Genomic DNA, 17,005 nt, shown 5'->3' with positions numbered 1-17,005 from the left:
GACCCCTTCACTCCGCCTAGTGGTGGAGGCCAGCCCTTTAGCGCGGTGTGTGTGTGGAAGGGGTCGAGTCTCCTGGCAGAGGGGGACCTATGTGTCCCGGGTCACAATTCTATAGGCAGTCTCTCTCAGTTCACCCTCAGTTCCCCGTCACCTTGGCGGACAGCGCCGGCGACTGAATGAAACAGGGCCGCCGGAGACCGCCTGGAAACTCAGCAGGAATATCCCTCTTTCTCCCTTTTCCGCTCTTTCGGAGGCGGGGCTTGAGTCGCCGGCTGGGACAGACTGTCCGCAGAGTCAGGAGAAAAAGTGGCTGTGCGCGCTACTCTCCTCCTCGTAGGGCGCGACCAGCTCTGCCGCAGAGGCAGCGGCTAAGACTCAGGCCGTTGCCAGGGCAACAAGCCCCCGTGGTCACAGGCTTTGGGCTCCCCGAATGGCAGCTGCCCACCCACTGCTAGTCAGCCCTGGAGCCGACTGCACCGGGAGGGCATCCGGAGCCGGGGTCTGCCGTTGCCGTCTCCACCGAGCTGCCTCCCAGGACTGCCCGCTGAGCTCGCTGCTCCCCCTACACACGGCGACTCTGGACAGATCCGCTAGAGGACTCTGTGCTGTGTCCCTCCCAGCATCCCTGAACTTTCAGTGATTTCCACGGCAGAGCCTCTTTTATCGAGTTCCCTTCCCCCGATCTAGTCCTGGCGGTCTCCTGTGGCAAGAAGCTGCCTCCAAACTCTCCCCTGTGGGCTCGGACGGCGTGCAATCTGGGGAGCATGCGCTAGGGCCAGTCCCTCCCCTCCGATGCCGACCCAGCGCCCCGCTCCAGCGTGTTCAAAATGGACCCCGCTCCTGTCTTGGTGGACCCCGCTCCTGTCTCGGCTCCCCACCACTTGTCAGTCTGTGCTACCACTTCGCACTGACTTCTGGCACTTCCCTGCCTGTGTGGGAGTGGGGTTTGGCAAAGGAAGGGTCGTCCTCCTGTGAGTCAGATCTCACTGCCAGGGCCAGCCCGCCGCCGGGCGCGGCCATCCCACGCTGCACTTCCCCTTTGCTCCGCACTCTCAGGTATTTGCGGACACTTCTCCAGTTCACCTTTTTTTTCCGCAGCACTGCTTGTCCCTCGTTGCTTCTCTGTAGATTCACTAAGCTGATCCTGCAGGGGAGCGCCTCACTTGCGTGTGGGTGTCCGTGTTCTTCACCTCCCACTCTGGGAGCAGAGAGCCAGGAGGTCACCCCTAATCTGCCATTTTCCTGACCCTGTATTATACTTTTAATCTTCTGGAAAGATGAGTGGAGTAGGAGCAAATCTAATATATTTAGCTACTATTAATATTTATTTTAAAGGTATAGATAGTATAGGTATAGGTATAGATAGTAGGAACAAATAACTTTCTTGTAATAGCAACACAATTCATTAATTAGGTGCTTTCAAGAAGTTAGTGCTTTAAAATGCTAAGGAAAGTTCACAGTAATTTACTACACAGAGTAATTAATGTGAATAGTGTCCTTTGGTTTTAGTCTTAAGCATATTTGATATTTTGTCTTTCCTTACATATATTGAAATTCTTTTAGTCTTTTTCATAATAAAAAGCCTGATTGGTTACTCATAAGCTTTAAACATAGATTTTTATTTTAAAAATGTAAAATTGCCAGTGCCTATTCAATTATGGGGAAATTAATTACCCAATTCTAGGAGGCTTGGAAGAAGAAACATATTTGTTGAACAGCATTTAAAATTTCATTAGATGTTCTGTTAATAGAATACCACTCTGTAATTGCAAAAAAAAAAAAAAAAAAATTACTGGAGGAACCTTGGTAGCTTAAAAGAGTTACAATGTCCAAATTGAGATGAACTTATTTCCTTCTTACTAGCAGCATCAATCCTTAGGATGACTGTCTGAAAAATACCAGCTTGGAATTTAGGGAGACACATTACCTCAATCTCTTGTGCATGGGGCTGGTTAACTTCATTTCCCAGAAAGTCAGTGAAATCTGCAGGCCTGTATTTATTTAATATGGGCTTCGTGACTTTAAAATCTGACTTTGGCAATTCACACATTTCTTCTGAAATGCAAAGGGGGAAATCACTGCGACACAGTTCCAGTTAATCGCTCTTTTTCAACATGATCATGCACATCTGGATGTGTGTCTAGTTTCTACCCTAAGTATTATGTAAGAAGAATGACTGTGAAATATAATTGGGAAAAGATGAGAAGCTGTGTTTCTTTTCTTAGTGAAGATATCACTTAAAATCTCAATAACAAGTACATTTTAGCAAAAAATTTATCTCTTAAAAAATATTTCTTTTTAAATTTCTCTAGTGATAAGGAACACATGCCTTCTTTTTTGGAGCAATTTTAAACAAAGGTATAAATTTTGTTTCCACTAAAATCTAATATACAAAAGGAATATAATAGTTGCCATTCAGTTATGCATTCAAACTATGTTTAGCGAACTTCCACCGTGTCCCAGTCACCATGCTAGCAGCTGGGAAAATAGTCGTGAAGGAACAAAAACACAGGCCCTGGCCTCGTGGAGCTTGCTTGAACAACCAACGTGAATTATTCAGAAAAATTATCATGGAATTAAAAACTATATATATATATGCTCTAAGGAAGGCTTTCCTATGGAAGGGCAAAATGAAAATGGAAAGAAGAAAAATATTTTTCAGTTAAAGGGAAATGTCCAAAGACTCTTTGGTGTAAGAAGACTTGAAAAATTCTAGAAACTACAATAAGCTCCTCTGAGGCAGAGAAAATCATTAAAAGGGATATAACATGAGAGTGGAGAGATAGAAATGGACTCAAGAAACCATGGGTAGCCTTATTGGCTAAACAGGGAGTTCAGCTTTACTCTGAGAACAAAGAAATGCCATTTAAGAATCTTAAAGCAGAGAAAGTCTATTTGCATCTTGGAAAAACTAATCCATGTTTAATGTAAGGAATGGATTGAAAAGCATGAAAAATGGATAAGGAGAGGCCAGTTAGGCTGCTGTAGTATTCCAGTCAAGGGACATAGGTAGTTTGGAGTAGGGCAGTGACAGGGTTCGTAGAAAGAGGAACACAGGTGAGATCTACTTAGGAGGTAACCCTGCCTGTAGTTGGTGATGGATTAGATCTGGAAAGAGAGAGAAGGTACAAGGATGGGTCCTGGGATATTGGCTTGCAAAACTGAATGGCTCAGAGTGCCACTCTCTGAGGTAGAGAATACCTGGAAGCAAATTTACGAGTCCAGTTTTGGATTGAAATGCATAGGTAGAAATGAGAAGACCTGGATATCTGGGTTTGGGGCTCAGAGGAGGGCTATGATATAAATTTAAAATTGTTAATGTATGGGAGGTAATAGAAGCAAAGGCAAGGAGGGGATTGCCCAGGGAAAGAGATGAGGCACTAGGACAAGCTGAGTAGAGGAAGGAGCATGAGCCTGCAAGGACACTAAAAGGTCTGCCAGAGGGAGAGGACAGGCAGCAAGAGAGTGTTTTCTCTCAGACGCCGAGGGAGAGGAAGTTCCTGGGGGTGATCAGTGAAGCTCACTGTAGAAATTGCATCTGATTTGTCAGATTTTTCCAGCTCTCTGCCTACATGGACATGGTAACATCTACCTCCTGGCCCACTGTGGATGGGTGTGATCATGTGTTTAGTTTGGGCTGAAGAGTTGTGAGCAAAAAGGATGTATATCAATTCTGGGCAAGGTTTATAACTGCCTGTATGGAGTTCACCAGGGCTCTCTCTATACCAGGGAACCACTATTCAAATTGGAGGCAGCTCAGAAAGTCAAAGTTCCTGAGCGATTAAGATGAGTGAAAACCTCCCACTAACCCTCAATGGACAGGCAGAGCGAATGAGAAAGAAATATTTGTTGTCACAAGCCCAAGGTTTTGTTGGACTTTGATTTTATTTTATTTTTTGAGTGTAGCACAATGTACACTATTCAGGTGAGTGTTAATAATCTGCTGAGAGATCAGGAAAGAGAAAGATTGAAAAAAAACATGCATTGGATTTAGAAAAATGGCCATAAGAAGAGCTTGATGGAGGGTGAAGTCAGATTAGCAAGGGTGGAAGACTGAGAAGATGAGGAAGCGGACAGCAAGTGTACACAGACAGATTCTGTCACAGAGTTCAGTAAGGTTATCGGAGTTGCTTGAGAGGGATGCAAAAATTTGTTGTTTTTATAGAAAGGGAGAGAATTGAGAGATATATGGATAGGAAGGATCCAGATGAGAGAAAGAGATAAACTATATAAAAAAACCCCAAGAGATAATTGTCGTTAAATGTTTCTTGAACAAACAGGAGTGACAGACTTTGAGAACAGCTAACAGGTGAATTTTTACTAAAAAGTAATCCCCGACTCCTTATAAAGGATCATTTATTGGAACAAAAATATAAATAAATAAATAAATTCTGCAACGAGTAAACAAGGAACAATGGTGAGACCCTTTTTATATTTCATTTACCTCATTCTTCTCTTTTGGTCCCAATAACAACTGCAATAAGAGAAAAAAATCTTGCTTCATTTCTACCCGAATAAGACTGCTGTACATTTAAAATTGGTTCTAAAGTCAAAGTAATCAACTTTTATTTGGGCCATATTACTTAAGCTCTTTCATGGTGTAAGAAATAAAACAATGAGAGTGAAAGGATAGAAGACACATTTAGGGAGCAGAGTCACCGTCACATGTGTACAACCAGGAAGAACTTAAATATAGTTTAGGAGAGATCTCTTTGTTTAAGTCTTCTATAATGTAGGCTCCTTTAAACCATGGATTTGTGTCTGTTTTCTTTTTCACTACAATATACCTGGCTCTTAGAACAGTCCCTGCCACACAGTCAACAGTCAGCAAGTATTTGTCGAATGTAAGAATAACTAACAGCTCACCTTGTCTTGCCCGTACAAAGGGGTGTCTTAATACTTCCTCATTCTGTGATTCTACCATTTCTGTGATTAGCCTTTCTTTTATTCTGCTTTGTTCTCTGTCTGCTTTTACTGCCACGGCCAATCACCAGTCCTCCGCCCTGCTGCTGTCTACTCTCACGATCTCTGAATATTAGTCAGTCAAGCTTTTGACTAGTGTCTGGTTTCTGCTATCTGTCTTGTAAACATGCTTATCTTGATTTTGCACTGCTGCAGAACCCAGACCTTTATTTGAAGTTTCTCATTTGCATACCAAAGAAAGATGATTTGATTGGTTAGCTGGTTGATTACTACGCAACATAGAAATATCCTAAGAGGACATAGCTCTCATGCTAGACTACTTTATAAGGTGACTGTCTCACTGTGTGGCTTTCACATTTGCCCACAGAAAGGAAACAATTTTACCATTTTATATTTGATCCAATATTCAAGCACACACACAGACACACACACTCACACACACACTGAAATTAACAGTTCAAGAAACAACACTGACCCTTTTTAGCTCAAGGCACTCCTATTTATTCTATTCTACTCTATTCATTTCACCCATCCAGTTTCATTCCATTTCCATTTATTCAATTCCACTTTAAATGTTGATAAATTGATCCACAACCCACAAATTGGTCAAACATACAATTTAAAGAAATCCTGGTCTATCTTGTAGATAGTCAACTTGGGGTTGCACATCAATTTTCAATCCAGTAATCTGTGGCCAGGCATCTGTGGTTAGTCAGGGCAGTAGAGTCATATGTTACAGGGCATGAAAAATTTTATCTGTGGCTAGGTTCTTTCGTGAAAAGAGAGCTGTTGTGTAAGAGGCAATCCATATGTCCTCTCTGGTGCAGGCAGATTCCTGCATTTATTCCTGCAAATTTTCCTCTATTTAGTTCTCCCCTTATGCTTTCCCCAATCTCAGCTCTCGTCACAAACTTTTCCCTGCTATAATGCAGATTGATAAATTCTTGCAACGGAACCTCTCTAAGGTATATTTCCATTTCAATATGGTCTCGTGGAACTAATTTAATAAATTGTTCTTGAGAGCAAACCACTTTTGAGACTGAATCTTGTGTTTCTCATAATGAAATAATGGGTGACAGCCCAGAGGCAGGGGATATTTTGGGGACTCTGGGACTTTCTTTATGCCTCTTCAATCATACATCATCTTCTAACACTGGTCCTGTGTGCAAATCAAAAGATTCTCTCTTACCCTCAATGAAAAGCCTGTACAGGATTCAACTCCAACCTTAGAATGTTGTGCACAGAATTTCCTGAGGAAGTATCCCTTTGTGGTAGCCAGAATAATAGCCCCTCCAAGATGCCCTCACCCTAATCCCTGATGTGTGTACATATGTTGCCTGACATGGCAAAAGGCACCTTGTAGATGTGATTACGGGTCTGTACTTTGAGACGGGGGACGATGTGGATCATTTGGGAGGCCGCAATGTAATCATGAGTACTTAAAAGCAGAGAAGCTTTCCCAGTTGTAGTCAATGGGAGAGAGGTGATGACAGAAGAGGGATCAGGGAAATGGAACATGAGAGGACTCGCCCTGCTGTTGATGGCTTTGAAGAGGGAAGACGGGACCTGAGCCAAGAAATATGGGTGGCCTCTAGAAGTTGGGGAAGGTCTCCAGAAAGGAATATGGTGCTGACACCTTGGTTTTAGCCCAGCGAGACTTGTGACAGCTCCTGACTTTCAGAACTATAAGAAATTAAATTTTTGTGGTTTAAGTCACTAAGTTGGTGATAATTTATTATGGCAGCAATTGCAAACTAATATGTTTAGAATGAACATGTTGGCACCAGCAGAATGTGTGCAATAGAAGCAGCCAGCCTTATATAGGCTCCTACCTCCCAGATGGAAATCCTTAGAGGGGATTGGGTGGGTAACTTAAGATGCTCCTCTTCTTCTATGCCAGAGAACACCAGGAATTGGTCATTGTAGGTGAACCCATCCATGTCTCTATGGAGTTCAGTCTATTAGCCCCAAGTTAGAGAATAGAGCTCAATGTGGTGTGTTACTTATGAGAAACACACAAAATAAGAGACAATATTTCCAGGATATGAAATATACAGCTTCTTTCTTACAGAGCTTCCAATTGTCGGAAAAATTTAACTGCTCCTGTAAAATCCCAATGATAGTGTCCACAGCACAAAGCAGTATGTGAATGGATGTTAACGTTAAAAAATATTTTGTGTTTTCTTGTGCAAAATTTAAAAATGTGCAAGAAACATATATGTATATATACATATATATATGTATATAGTGAAGCACATTATCTAAACTATATTGGCAGATGAATCAGGAATACCTGCCACTCGTCTTGTCTTCTAGATTGTGAACTTTCTAGAATACAATTACAAATTGATATTCCATTCTCGAAGAACTTATCATCTGGTATACAGTGACTCAGTGTAAAGTCTTTTTTCCCCCAAAATGGGTGAGGTACACACACTTAGTGACAAAATTATGCTTTGGAAATTTTCTGAAAAATTACATAAGCTCCAGGGAAGTTGATGTAAAGATAGCTAAAGATTTTTCCAAAGAGTGATCTTGGTATGATGATAATAGCAATTGTACCAAGACATATTTTTTGTCACTACATTCTAAGAATATGTAAAATTTTATATGTCTTGATTAAAATAGCAATTTTGTGAAGCCCATTAATAAATGTCATCCACTTTGGGTGAGTCAACAAATGGACAATTCTTTAGGCTATGATTATGAGACAAGTAATCCATGGGCATTCAGTGAAAACTGCACAGAGCTCTCCCTCTGTTGCTGATTAGCAGCAAAAGGACAACATAGAAATATATATCTTGTCATCATGTGAAGAGTTGGCCCATGTTTCCTTGCATGTTATCCTGAAAGTAACAAATGAAAGAAAACAGCAATTAACTTCTAAACTCCAGCTTGATAGGGGTCAACTGATGGATGATCCATCTTGTGGTTGAGTAAGGAGCCAAAAAGATGTAACAGAGAAAAATATGAAATTGTAAGAACAACTTGGCCACTTTCTTAATCTAGGGAAATAAAATCAATCTGACCTAAATTAACTCCATCTCTAACATTTTACTATGATTTGAGGTATCCACTGAAATTAACCGGTAAACGGCATGATTCTTAACTGTTTTTGGAAAGTTACAATGTGATCATGACTCAGGGACAAAGTGACCCAGAAAATGGATGTTGCAGCAGCCCAGGGTCTGAGAGTCAATACATACTGAAACAGGACAGAGAAAAAACTCCAAGGGGAACTTTCTTCTAAGATTGCAAATGTGGCCTTTCTCTTTCCAAGATAGCCTCATACTCAGAAAAATCTGAGCATGTAGGGGAATATGCCATTTCCTATTACTCTTTCTGGTATACTTCAGGGACTTCAGGGACCAAACATGAGTGATATTTACAAAAGTTGTTGAAAGATACCAAAAAACAAAACAAACAAACAAAAAAATCCCTTTTGATTATTAAGTAACAGTAAGCAATACCTTGTGTGTTTGATTCTTCCCTCTGGTGTAGGAAATTACTAGCTCTGTTCCCTCCTAGGTAGAGAGAGGAGATAAAGTCTAAACTCTAAACCTAATTAGAAAGAAAAAAAATAACTCTGCATTAATAAGTAACCTGACATCTTCCATATGGTCAGAGAATTTTTAAGTTTGAAGGAGCTTTAAGCAAAGCTTCCTCATTTCATTGAGCAGTTCAATTTAGTTCAACAAATATATCCTATGGCCTGGCACTGTGGAGCTTTTGGATATTTAGAGATAAATAAGCTTGGCCAGGTAGTGACAGTGTGGTAAGAGATGTGTCGGATGTATGTATCAGCCAGAGTTTTTAGCTTCAAGCAACAGAATACGACTTTGGCTGTTCTAAATGGAAAAGAAACATGCCAAACTCCAGTCCCGGAATTGCTGGGAGGCTGAAGAATCAGGCACACGGCTGATGAAGGCAGAGCAGCACTGAATAGGTTCGTGGTTTCTGCTGAGGCCTAGAGACTCCATTTGCATGAGCAAACGCTGGAGTCCCGGGCCCTGCGCTCCACGGCTGCCTGTCACACCCAGAGCAATGTATCGTTTGCACAGTTGCCTGTGCACATCCCCAGAGTGGATTCTCTTCTGCCCCTGCTTCTTTGTGTTGCCAGTTCCTAATTCCAGGTCCAGATAGCTATGACTGACTAGCCATTCTAAGTGTTTTTCTTCTCCCATATCTACAAAGGTGGCCGGGACAGTGAGTCACTGGAATTTTAGCTCCTATATAGGGTGTGACCAATGAAGTGTGTAGATGGCATGAAGGAGCAGATTTTAAACTTACAGTTGAGCTCATCACAGTTCCTTTTAGCTTATGTATTCCTTTGAATGAGTCTTTTTTTATTCTTAGTCTTTGAGTTTTTCCTCCCTCTCATCCGGTTGCTCACCAAGATGATACCTGTGTGTATGGCAGGGGGATAGAAATAAAATGACCACGTAGGGAAAAGACAGAGGGCTGAAGGCCACACAGTGCCTTCTATATTGTGGCTGGTCACCTGCTGTGAGGAATGCAGTTTGATTCTGGCATTTGAACAGCAGGCCTTATTGCAACACCACACAAGCTTGGCATCCAAGGATGGGTGAGTTCCACTCACCTCTGCCTTTCTTCTTCCACCCACTGGGGCAGAGGGGCTGGCTTTCCATACCCTTTTTCTGTCTGTCAGGAAATAACATATGTCTATATCCTACTCTTTTTCCCAGGTACAATAAATTTCATGGCTGTAAGTGATCATGATTATGACTCCAGTAGAGAAGTAAAAACACCTTGGATTAGAATGAACAAAACATCAACCCACACAGATGTCTGCATAAATCAGTACAAGAAACAAGGAAGGGGGCGGGGAAAGGGTAAAGAGGTCAGAAGAGACTTTTTTAAGGAAGTGATGCTTCTTAAGGAAGTGAGCTGTGTGTTGAGGTTGAACTACAGGCCCAACTTAAAGTAGGTGATGAAGTTCACACAGGCAGGCTAAGGGGCTAATGGTCCTTATGACACAATTGGAGAAGGGGTGGGGAGACTTTCCAGACAGCAGTCACCTCCACCAGCCAGGCTTTGTGTCTGATGGTCCACAGAAATCTCATCGTGTGAGTCAGCAGGAACCAGAAGATTCACTTCCTCCACAGCAGCTAACAGCTAGAAGACACAGCAGAGCGTGTGAAGTAGCAGGAGAATCCTATAGAAGCCGAGGTGTGAGGAACTAGCAACTGCTGAGACAATTCCCTTCCCTGGGTGGGGGAGATCAATGAGTAAGAACTATTTAAAAAGTCCAAAGGAAAGAGTTGAGTCTTCAGAGCCAGGAGATTAGACTACAGAGGAAGGGGCCCAGACATGCTGGAGCTGATCAAAAATCCTAGATGGAGACAGGACTAGGTCTCCCAGAAGTAGTCATGGGGCTGAGGACTCAAAGGAGGAGAGTCCTTGGGAAGCTGTTAGAAAGCCAGTGCACAGCAGTGGGTGGAGCTGGTGAGACAATGAGTGCTGACCCATCGGAGCTTTCACTTCACATACTGTCAGGAGTTGGATTGCTAGATTTAAAAACCTTGCCTTTCTGCAAATAAAGGTTGTGGAAGCTACACCAGAATAAACCACAGGGGGATTCTGGTAACAGTACTCATCTCTGGTATTTAGAGAGTTCTTTAAATGTAAATGTTTTCTGGGAGAGAGACAGTGTTAGGTATTAGCCTCCAGCTTAGAGTTAATATCTAATTTTTTTCATACATTGCTTGTTTATCAGAAACATCTACATGGACATTATCAAGTTAGTGACATGGGAATAAAATAAGGACTTGCCTTCAAATAGGAAGGTAAGACTGCATGTGTACACACACCCACATAAAACAATGAAACAAAGTTTAAAATGTGTTATGAGAGGACCAGATACAACATTACGGAATTGATTCGGAGGGAGTGAATAATTCAGATTAAGGCAGAACAGGGAGGGCTTTTTGGAAGAGAGTGTTTTTTTTTGTTTTTTTTTTTTTACTGAGCATTGAAAGAAAGGAAAGATCTGAACACTTAAAGATGAGCAAAGAGGATTTCTAGGGAGGGGAAACTACATGAAGAACAAAACCCGTAGTGTTTGGGGATTGGAGAGTCATTTGTTTTGGAAGGAATATAAATAACATAAAGGCAAGGTAGGTCCTAGTTGAGAATTGAGAGACCTGTGATGAAGAGAAACAGAACAGCTTGGTTTGACTCAAGGGGAAATTCAAGGTGGCATTGGGTGGATTAGGGGGCTTGGGCAGCACAGAGCCTCGGGATGCAGGAGGAACATAGACCTGCAGGAGAGAAAGTGCAGAAAAGGGAAAGGAAACTTCTCCTTTGTACCATTCTGCCATCTGCTTACCTTAGGTGAATCCTCCTATTATGTTTCTGAGCCCAGACCAAGCCAAGGCTTGTTTTATTCACTTTCTGGGCCGTATCTAACAAGAAATAACAGGCTAGAGGGAGATGCTGTATGAACAAATGGAGAAACACCTTTCTTAGCTTTTGCTGTCGTTTTTTTATATTCTCTGCTGCTGATATTGCAAAGGCGTGAAACAATTATTGTGTCTTTCATTTTACTAAGTTTTAATTTTTTTTCCTATTTTCTTGCCAATTTTCTCTTTCTTGAATTTTGAACAATTGGACATAATGATGAAATATACAGAACGAAAACATGAAACTCAGAAATGGAAAGAAAAATGGAAGAAAATATCAAGAAAGGTTCATACTTGCTTACATTTTAAAAGGCACATTTTCAGTATATTTTTAAAAATCCAGAGCACTTTAAAAGAGGAAGGATAAAAATGTCTCCATTATATTTACAGCATCTCTGAGTGACAATCACAGTGCTGATGTAGGGGAAACTAGAAACAGTCAGGCCTCACCTGGAAAGTCTTTATTCACCTGTTCCTGAAGGCAGTGAGGCACCCTCACCTCTGAATCACCGAAAGAGAATCTGGTGGGGCAGGTTCTAAGGCTGCCTGAAGATTCGTTTGCATAAAGATTTTTTAGTTCTTGCCAACAATGAGGGAGCCTTCTTATTCCTTGGCAAACATCACACCACTTTCATTTCCTTTCATAGAAATAGGATCATATTTACAGACTGTTCTTAGATATTGCCACCTGATTTTTTTTTTTTTTTCCTTATTGCTTTTTCATCTGTTTCCCCTTTCTTCCTAGGGTGAAACTTTCAGCCATCGCCCTCTTCTGGTTTCAGGTAAAGAATCTGAATTGTGGGAATTGTAGTTCTCTTGCCTTTCAAGTCTCTGGTTGGGCAGCCTTGGAGCCACACTGGTGGAACTTCAAGTCCCATGTGGCTCGGTAAGCAGGAGTGCAGGTGCCTGCCTGCACATAGAGCAAGGCACGTTTGAAGAGTACCTGGTTTTGATAGAGTGACTTCCATTCACTAAAACCATGTGCCTACACTGAAGAAGCTGGAACTCCACTTCCACAAATGTAAGTGCTACTTTTTAAAAAATAATATTCTTTTCAGTATTGGTATGTGCTACACACTAGGAAGTTATATAATTTCCAGAATAATTGAACAAACTAACTGCTTCTTCCTTCCCAAGCCCTGTTTGAAAAAAGGGAAGATAACCCATGCTCTGTGGGCTTGTGGGACGTGTGTTAGAATAAACCTTGAGGCAAAGAATAGAATAATACCTTTGAAACATGGTTTAGAATAAAGCAGTTTATCTTAACCAAAAAAAAAAAAAGGAGGAGGCCAGATGTGGTGGCTTGCACCTGTATCCAAGCACTTTGGGAGGCGGAGGAGGGAGGATAGCTTGAGGCCAGGAGTTTGAGACCAGCCTGAGCAAGAGTGAGACCCTATCTCTAAAAAATATAGGGAAAAAAAATTGGTGCTGGGTGTGGTGGTGTGTGCCTATAGTTTCAGCTATTCAAGAGGCTAAGGAGGATCATTTGAACCCAGGAGTTGGAGGCTGCAGTGATCTATGATCACAGTACTACGTTCTAGCCTGGGCAACAGAGCAAGACTCTGTCTCTAAAAATTTTTTTTTTTTTTTTTAAAGAGGAAGAATACATGCAACATGAAAACTCAAATACAATAATTACACCCCACTCTGAGTTGCTTCAAATATGTAGGAGGTTGAAATTAGTTGAAAATTTTAAATATTTTAAAAGACATCCAGGTGTGTTGTAAAGACTGTGAGTTTTGAAGTCAGATAAAGTTGGATTCAGTGGCCCCTCTGCTTATTAGGTTTGTGACCTTTGAAAAGATGCTTTGCCTCAAAAAGCCTCAGTTTTCTCATCTATAAAGTAAGTATAACCTGCCTCATTTTATTAATAAAATTAAGTTAGCATAGTGTATTGTACTGAATAGGTGGTTAGACCATAACTGATGGAGGATAACTTGGCATTGTCCTAATTAAGTTTCATTAAGCTTCAAAAACAGATCAAAGAGACAAAAAGACAATTACTGTATGATTTTACTCAAACGAGGTATCTGCAGTAGTTAAATTCACAGAAACAAAGTAGAATGATAGTTAACAGGGGTTTGGGGAGGGGGAAATGGGAGTTGTTTAACGAGTATAGAATTTCAGTTTTACAAGATGAAAAGTTTCTGGAGATTGTACAACAATATAAATATACTATATTAAAATTTACACTTACAAATGATTAAGATGGTAAATTTTATGTTATATGTTTTTTACCACAATGAAAACAAAAATCAAAGAATATGTACTGAAAATTATGGTACCTCCCTTTTATTGAGGTCTTCCCGATCCCTTAACATACGTCTTAATAAATGATGAGTGTGCAGAGTTTTTTTATGTGATATGTCATATAAATATAAACTCTTTTAGGAGCTATGTCAGCAAAGTCCAGAATAGCGTTAGAATGAAAACAAAGGTGGAGGAGGGTAGCTGCAGCAGCACTTGGACACATATAGTAGATTTCCTACAAAGGCTGTATCGTTTTTGTTGTTGAATGCCATCTATGGTCTAGTTTCTCTAAGAAGAGTCATTTATTCATTTGACAAGGATTTCTAGCAATCCTGCGATATTCTCCCAATGGGCTGGGGTTAGAGGTTTGAAGAGTGACTTGGGCACAAGCCTTTAGAGGATCTTTATGCATAGAGGAGATACATACTTATAAACAGCTACAGGGAGGAAGTGCTCATCCATCATGCTGTTCATGGAGTCACTGTTAATCCCTTCATAGAAGGTGTGATGCTCAGTATCAGGATATTAAAAAAGAAGTCTTTAAAAATCTTTCCTTGAACTGTAATCACTAGAAAAAAATAAACTTGTATATGAGTCATTCGAAAGCAGAGTGGAGTGACTTTCCAAAACATGGAAGAGATGCATTTCCAGCATGCCAGAGGAAGAAGCAATCATAACATACTGAATTTCAAGGATATTGTGGGAAGTGGCAGAACGTTAGCCAGGCCTGGAAGGATGTGCAGAGTTGGGATTGGTAGAAAAAGGTAAAGAAAATGTCTCATGTCCAGCAACATTTTCCAAACTTTGCACAAATCAAACTATTTTAAACAACACATGGGCTGAGTATTCCATAAAATTAAAATGACAGTTTAGGAAAGTTATTATATTTTTTGACTTTCAATTCTTCAAGGATAAATTTTGTTGTTAATATGACTTAAAAATTCTTCTAACACTTGTTTAAGCTTTCTTTATAACAACAGAGTAAGCAACAGATTTTAGCAGACAAAAGTATTTAGTTTAATTACTCCTTTTAAATAAAATTTATTTTTATAGTTATTTCCTATTTACTGTAATAGACATCAGTTCTTTCATTTTTGGAACTGACAGAACTTAATCTTTAAAATATTTAGCTAAGCTAAAATGAGACTGGATTTACAAAAAAAATATTAAGTAAAAAATAGTTCGGATGGTAATTGGTAATGGAAAAATCACGAGGTACCGGAATGCCTGAAGTTTGGGAAACACTGAAGTAGGGGGAATGTCAAGCACCGAAATGAGGAAGTGAAATTGAATGGGCTGTGTTTTATATGTAGCTGTAAAGAAAACAGGGATAGTGTGTAGTCAAGGGAGATTATTGTAGGGGATTTTGGATGATGATGCTGGAATGAGGTTTTGTGGAAGCTTTAAAGGGATTTGGATTTCAGCTCCTAGATAGCTGCAGGTTTAAAAGGGTCCTGACCCAGGGACTGACGTGTTGAAAGCTGTGCTTTAGAAGGTTTATCCACCGAATAGCATACAGGTAGGCCGGAGCATAGGGAACACAAACACAAGGAGAGCACCTTGGGAATTGGTGTCAGTAATCTGAGCATGAATAAATAGGGGTGGTAGGAGTTAGAATGGAAAAGCAGCAAAGGATGAAGGAGTCATTCAATAGAAAGAAAATGGAATAATAATAATACTTACAGCCAACGTGCTCTTGAGTTTCTAAGCTTGGTGGCCTGTGAGCGTGACAGTAACATTCAGGCAAAAGACAGGGAGCTGGTTCTTGTGGGGGAAATGATGCTTTGCATCTCTGGCAACTTGAAATTGAGAAGAGAACAAGCCTTCACGCAGAAAGGGAAACTGCATCGATAATCATGTGGGGTTAGAATTATGAAGTGTCATCAGGGATGGGCAGAGAAAAAGAGGACATTAGAATGACACCTAGCTCTGCTCTGCCTCCTGCCCCACTCAAGGTTTCGGGGGAGGAAAGCCGAAGAAAGAGAATCCTCAGATACCTCGGAATGGGAAGGCGAAGAAAGGGCTTGCTGACCCTTTCCTCCTAAGGTTTTATTTCTCTCGGGGCTTTTCTCTTGATTGCTATGGCCACCACCTTGCCAGAGAGACTAGGCTTCTTTATAGGGTCCTTCTTCAGAATAAACAAAAACATCTTCATCTCCAGCTGGGAGAACAGACACCAGGTTTCAATTCCAGGAACGGTACCGGAGTTTTGTATGTTTTCTATCTCTATTGGGAAAAGCACTTAATTTAGATGTTTCCCTCATACATACAATACGTGGCAGATATTTAAAGACAGAAACCACAAAGACTTGTGTACTCACCTCCCAGTTTAAGAAATAAAACATTAAAGGGTAAAATAAATAAATAAAGCATCCTCCCTGGTCTTATTCCCTCTTTTCGACCTCAGAGGTTACCACTGTCCTGTCTTTGTAGATATCACTGTAGTCTATATTTTTATTCTTTTGTTTGCTTTAATGTTTTTATTCTTTCCGCCGCTATGTGAATATATCCACAAACAGTATATGACATTGCTTCAAATGTTTAACGATTTTATATAAACAATAAAGTATGAATTACTCACCTGCAACTTGTCTCTCAACATTATACTTTTGAGATTAATCCATGTTGATTCTTATAGCCCAACTTATTTATTTTCATAGCTGTATGGCATTTTGCTATCACAAATAGCACTATTAAGTATTGTATTACATTGCTATTTGTGTACAAATGAAAGAATTACTTTAGTGAGTATTTGTTGAACAGATTTGCTGCACCACAGGCATGTGCATCTGCAGTTTTATGAGATATTGAGAAATCACTTTCCAAAACATTTATACCACATTGTATTCCAAACCAAAATGAGAGTTCCTGTTTCTCCCCATTCTCAACACACTTGTTTATCTCAAATATTCTAATCAAATAATCTTTCCAGATATATCTTAAAGCCAGATGCTTGTGGTATCTGGGGGACTCAAACATGTTTGGAACACTCAAATTGATGAAATATACTGCAACATTGATTTTAAATCAACTTCTCTGTTTCTCAACCTAAGGTGCTGGAGATTAACTTTTTCATTTAATAGACGTTGACTTTAGTACTAATCATATTAATAACAATAATGATAATAATATTGATAATAACTGTTAACACCAATAACTGTTAACACTATGTGCCACATATTGTCCTAAGCACTTTAATTGCGTTATCTTATTTAATTAATTTTGAGGGGAAGATAACGCTATTATAGCTCTTTTAGAGATGCAGACACTGATTCACTGAAATGATGATGTCAATGGTAAGTAGAGATTCTGGATTGTGTATCTAGTCAGTCTAGTCCAGCTAGGACAGGGGGGAACGGAGAGATGGGCACAAACTGGGAAGAGAGACAGCGAAGTATTATATTCCTTCA

General features: G+C 40.3%; 1 protein-coding gene across 1 annotated transcript in view; it reads left to right on the top strand.

Moving 5' to 3' along the window:
* The first annotated feature begins 176 nt into the window (after window positions 1-176).
* The window catches only part of MACC1 (metastasis associated in colon cancer 1), a 73,539-nt gene continuing 56,710 nt past the window's right edge, over window positions 177-17,005 (top strand). The window contains exons 1-3 of the mRNA XM_012659399.1: window positions 177-454; window positions 688-1,056; window positions 12,091-12,127. Of these exons, the coding sequence (XP_012514853.1) occupies window positions 177-454; window positions 688-1,056; window positions 12,091-12,127 (684 nt within the window). The remainder of the gene's footprint in view (window positions 455-687; window positions 1,057-12,090; window positions 12,128-17,005) is intronic.

Source organism: Propithecus coquereli, unplaced genomic scaffold (genome assembly GCF_000956105.1).
Source record: "Propithecus coquereli isolate 6110/MARCELLA unplaced genomic scaffold, Pcoq_1.0 Scaffold61, whole genome shotgun sequence".
Lineage (NCBI taxonomy): Eukaryota > Metazoa > Chordata > Mammalia > Primates > Indriidae > Propithecus > Propithecus coquereli.
This window is presented reverse-complemented; position numbering and strand designations above follow the sequence as displayed.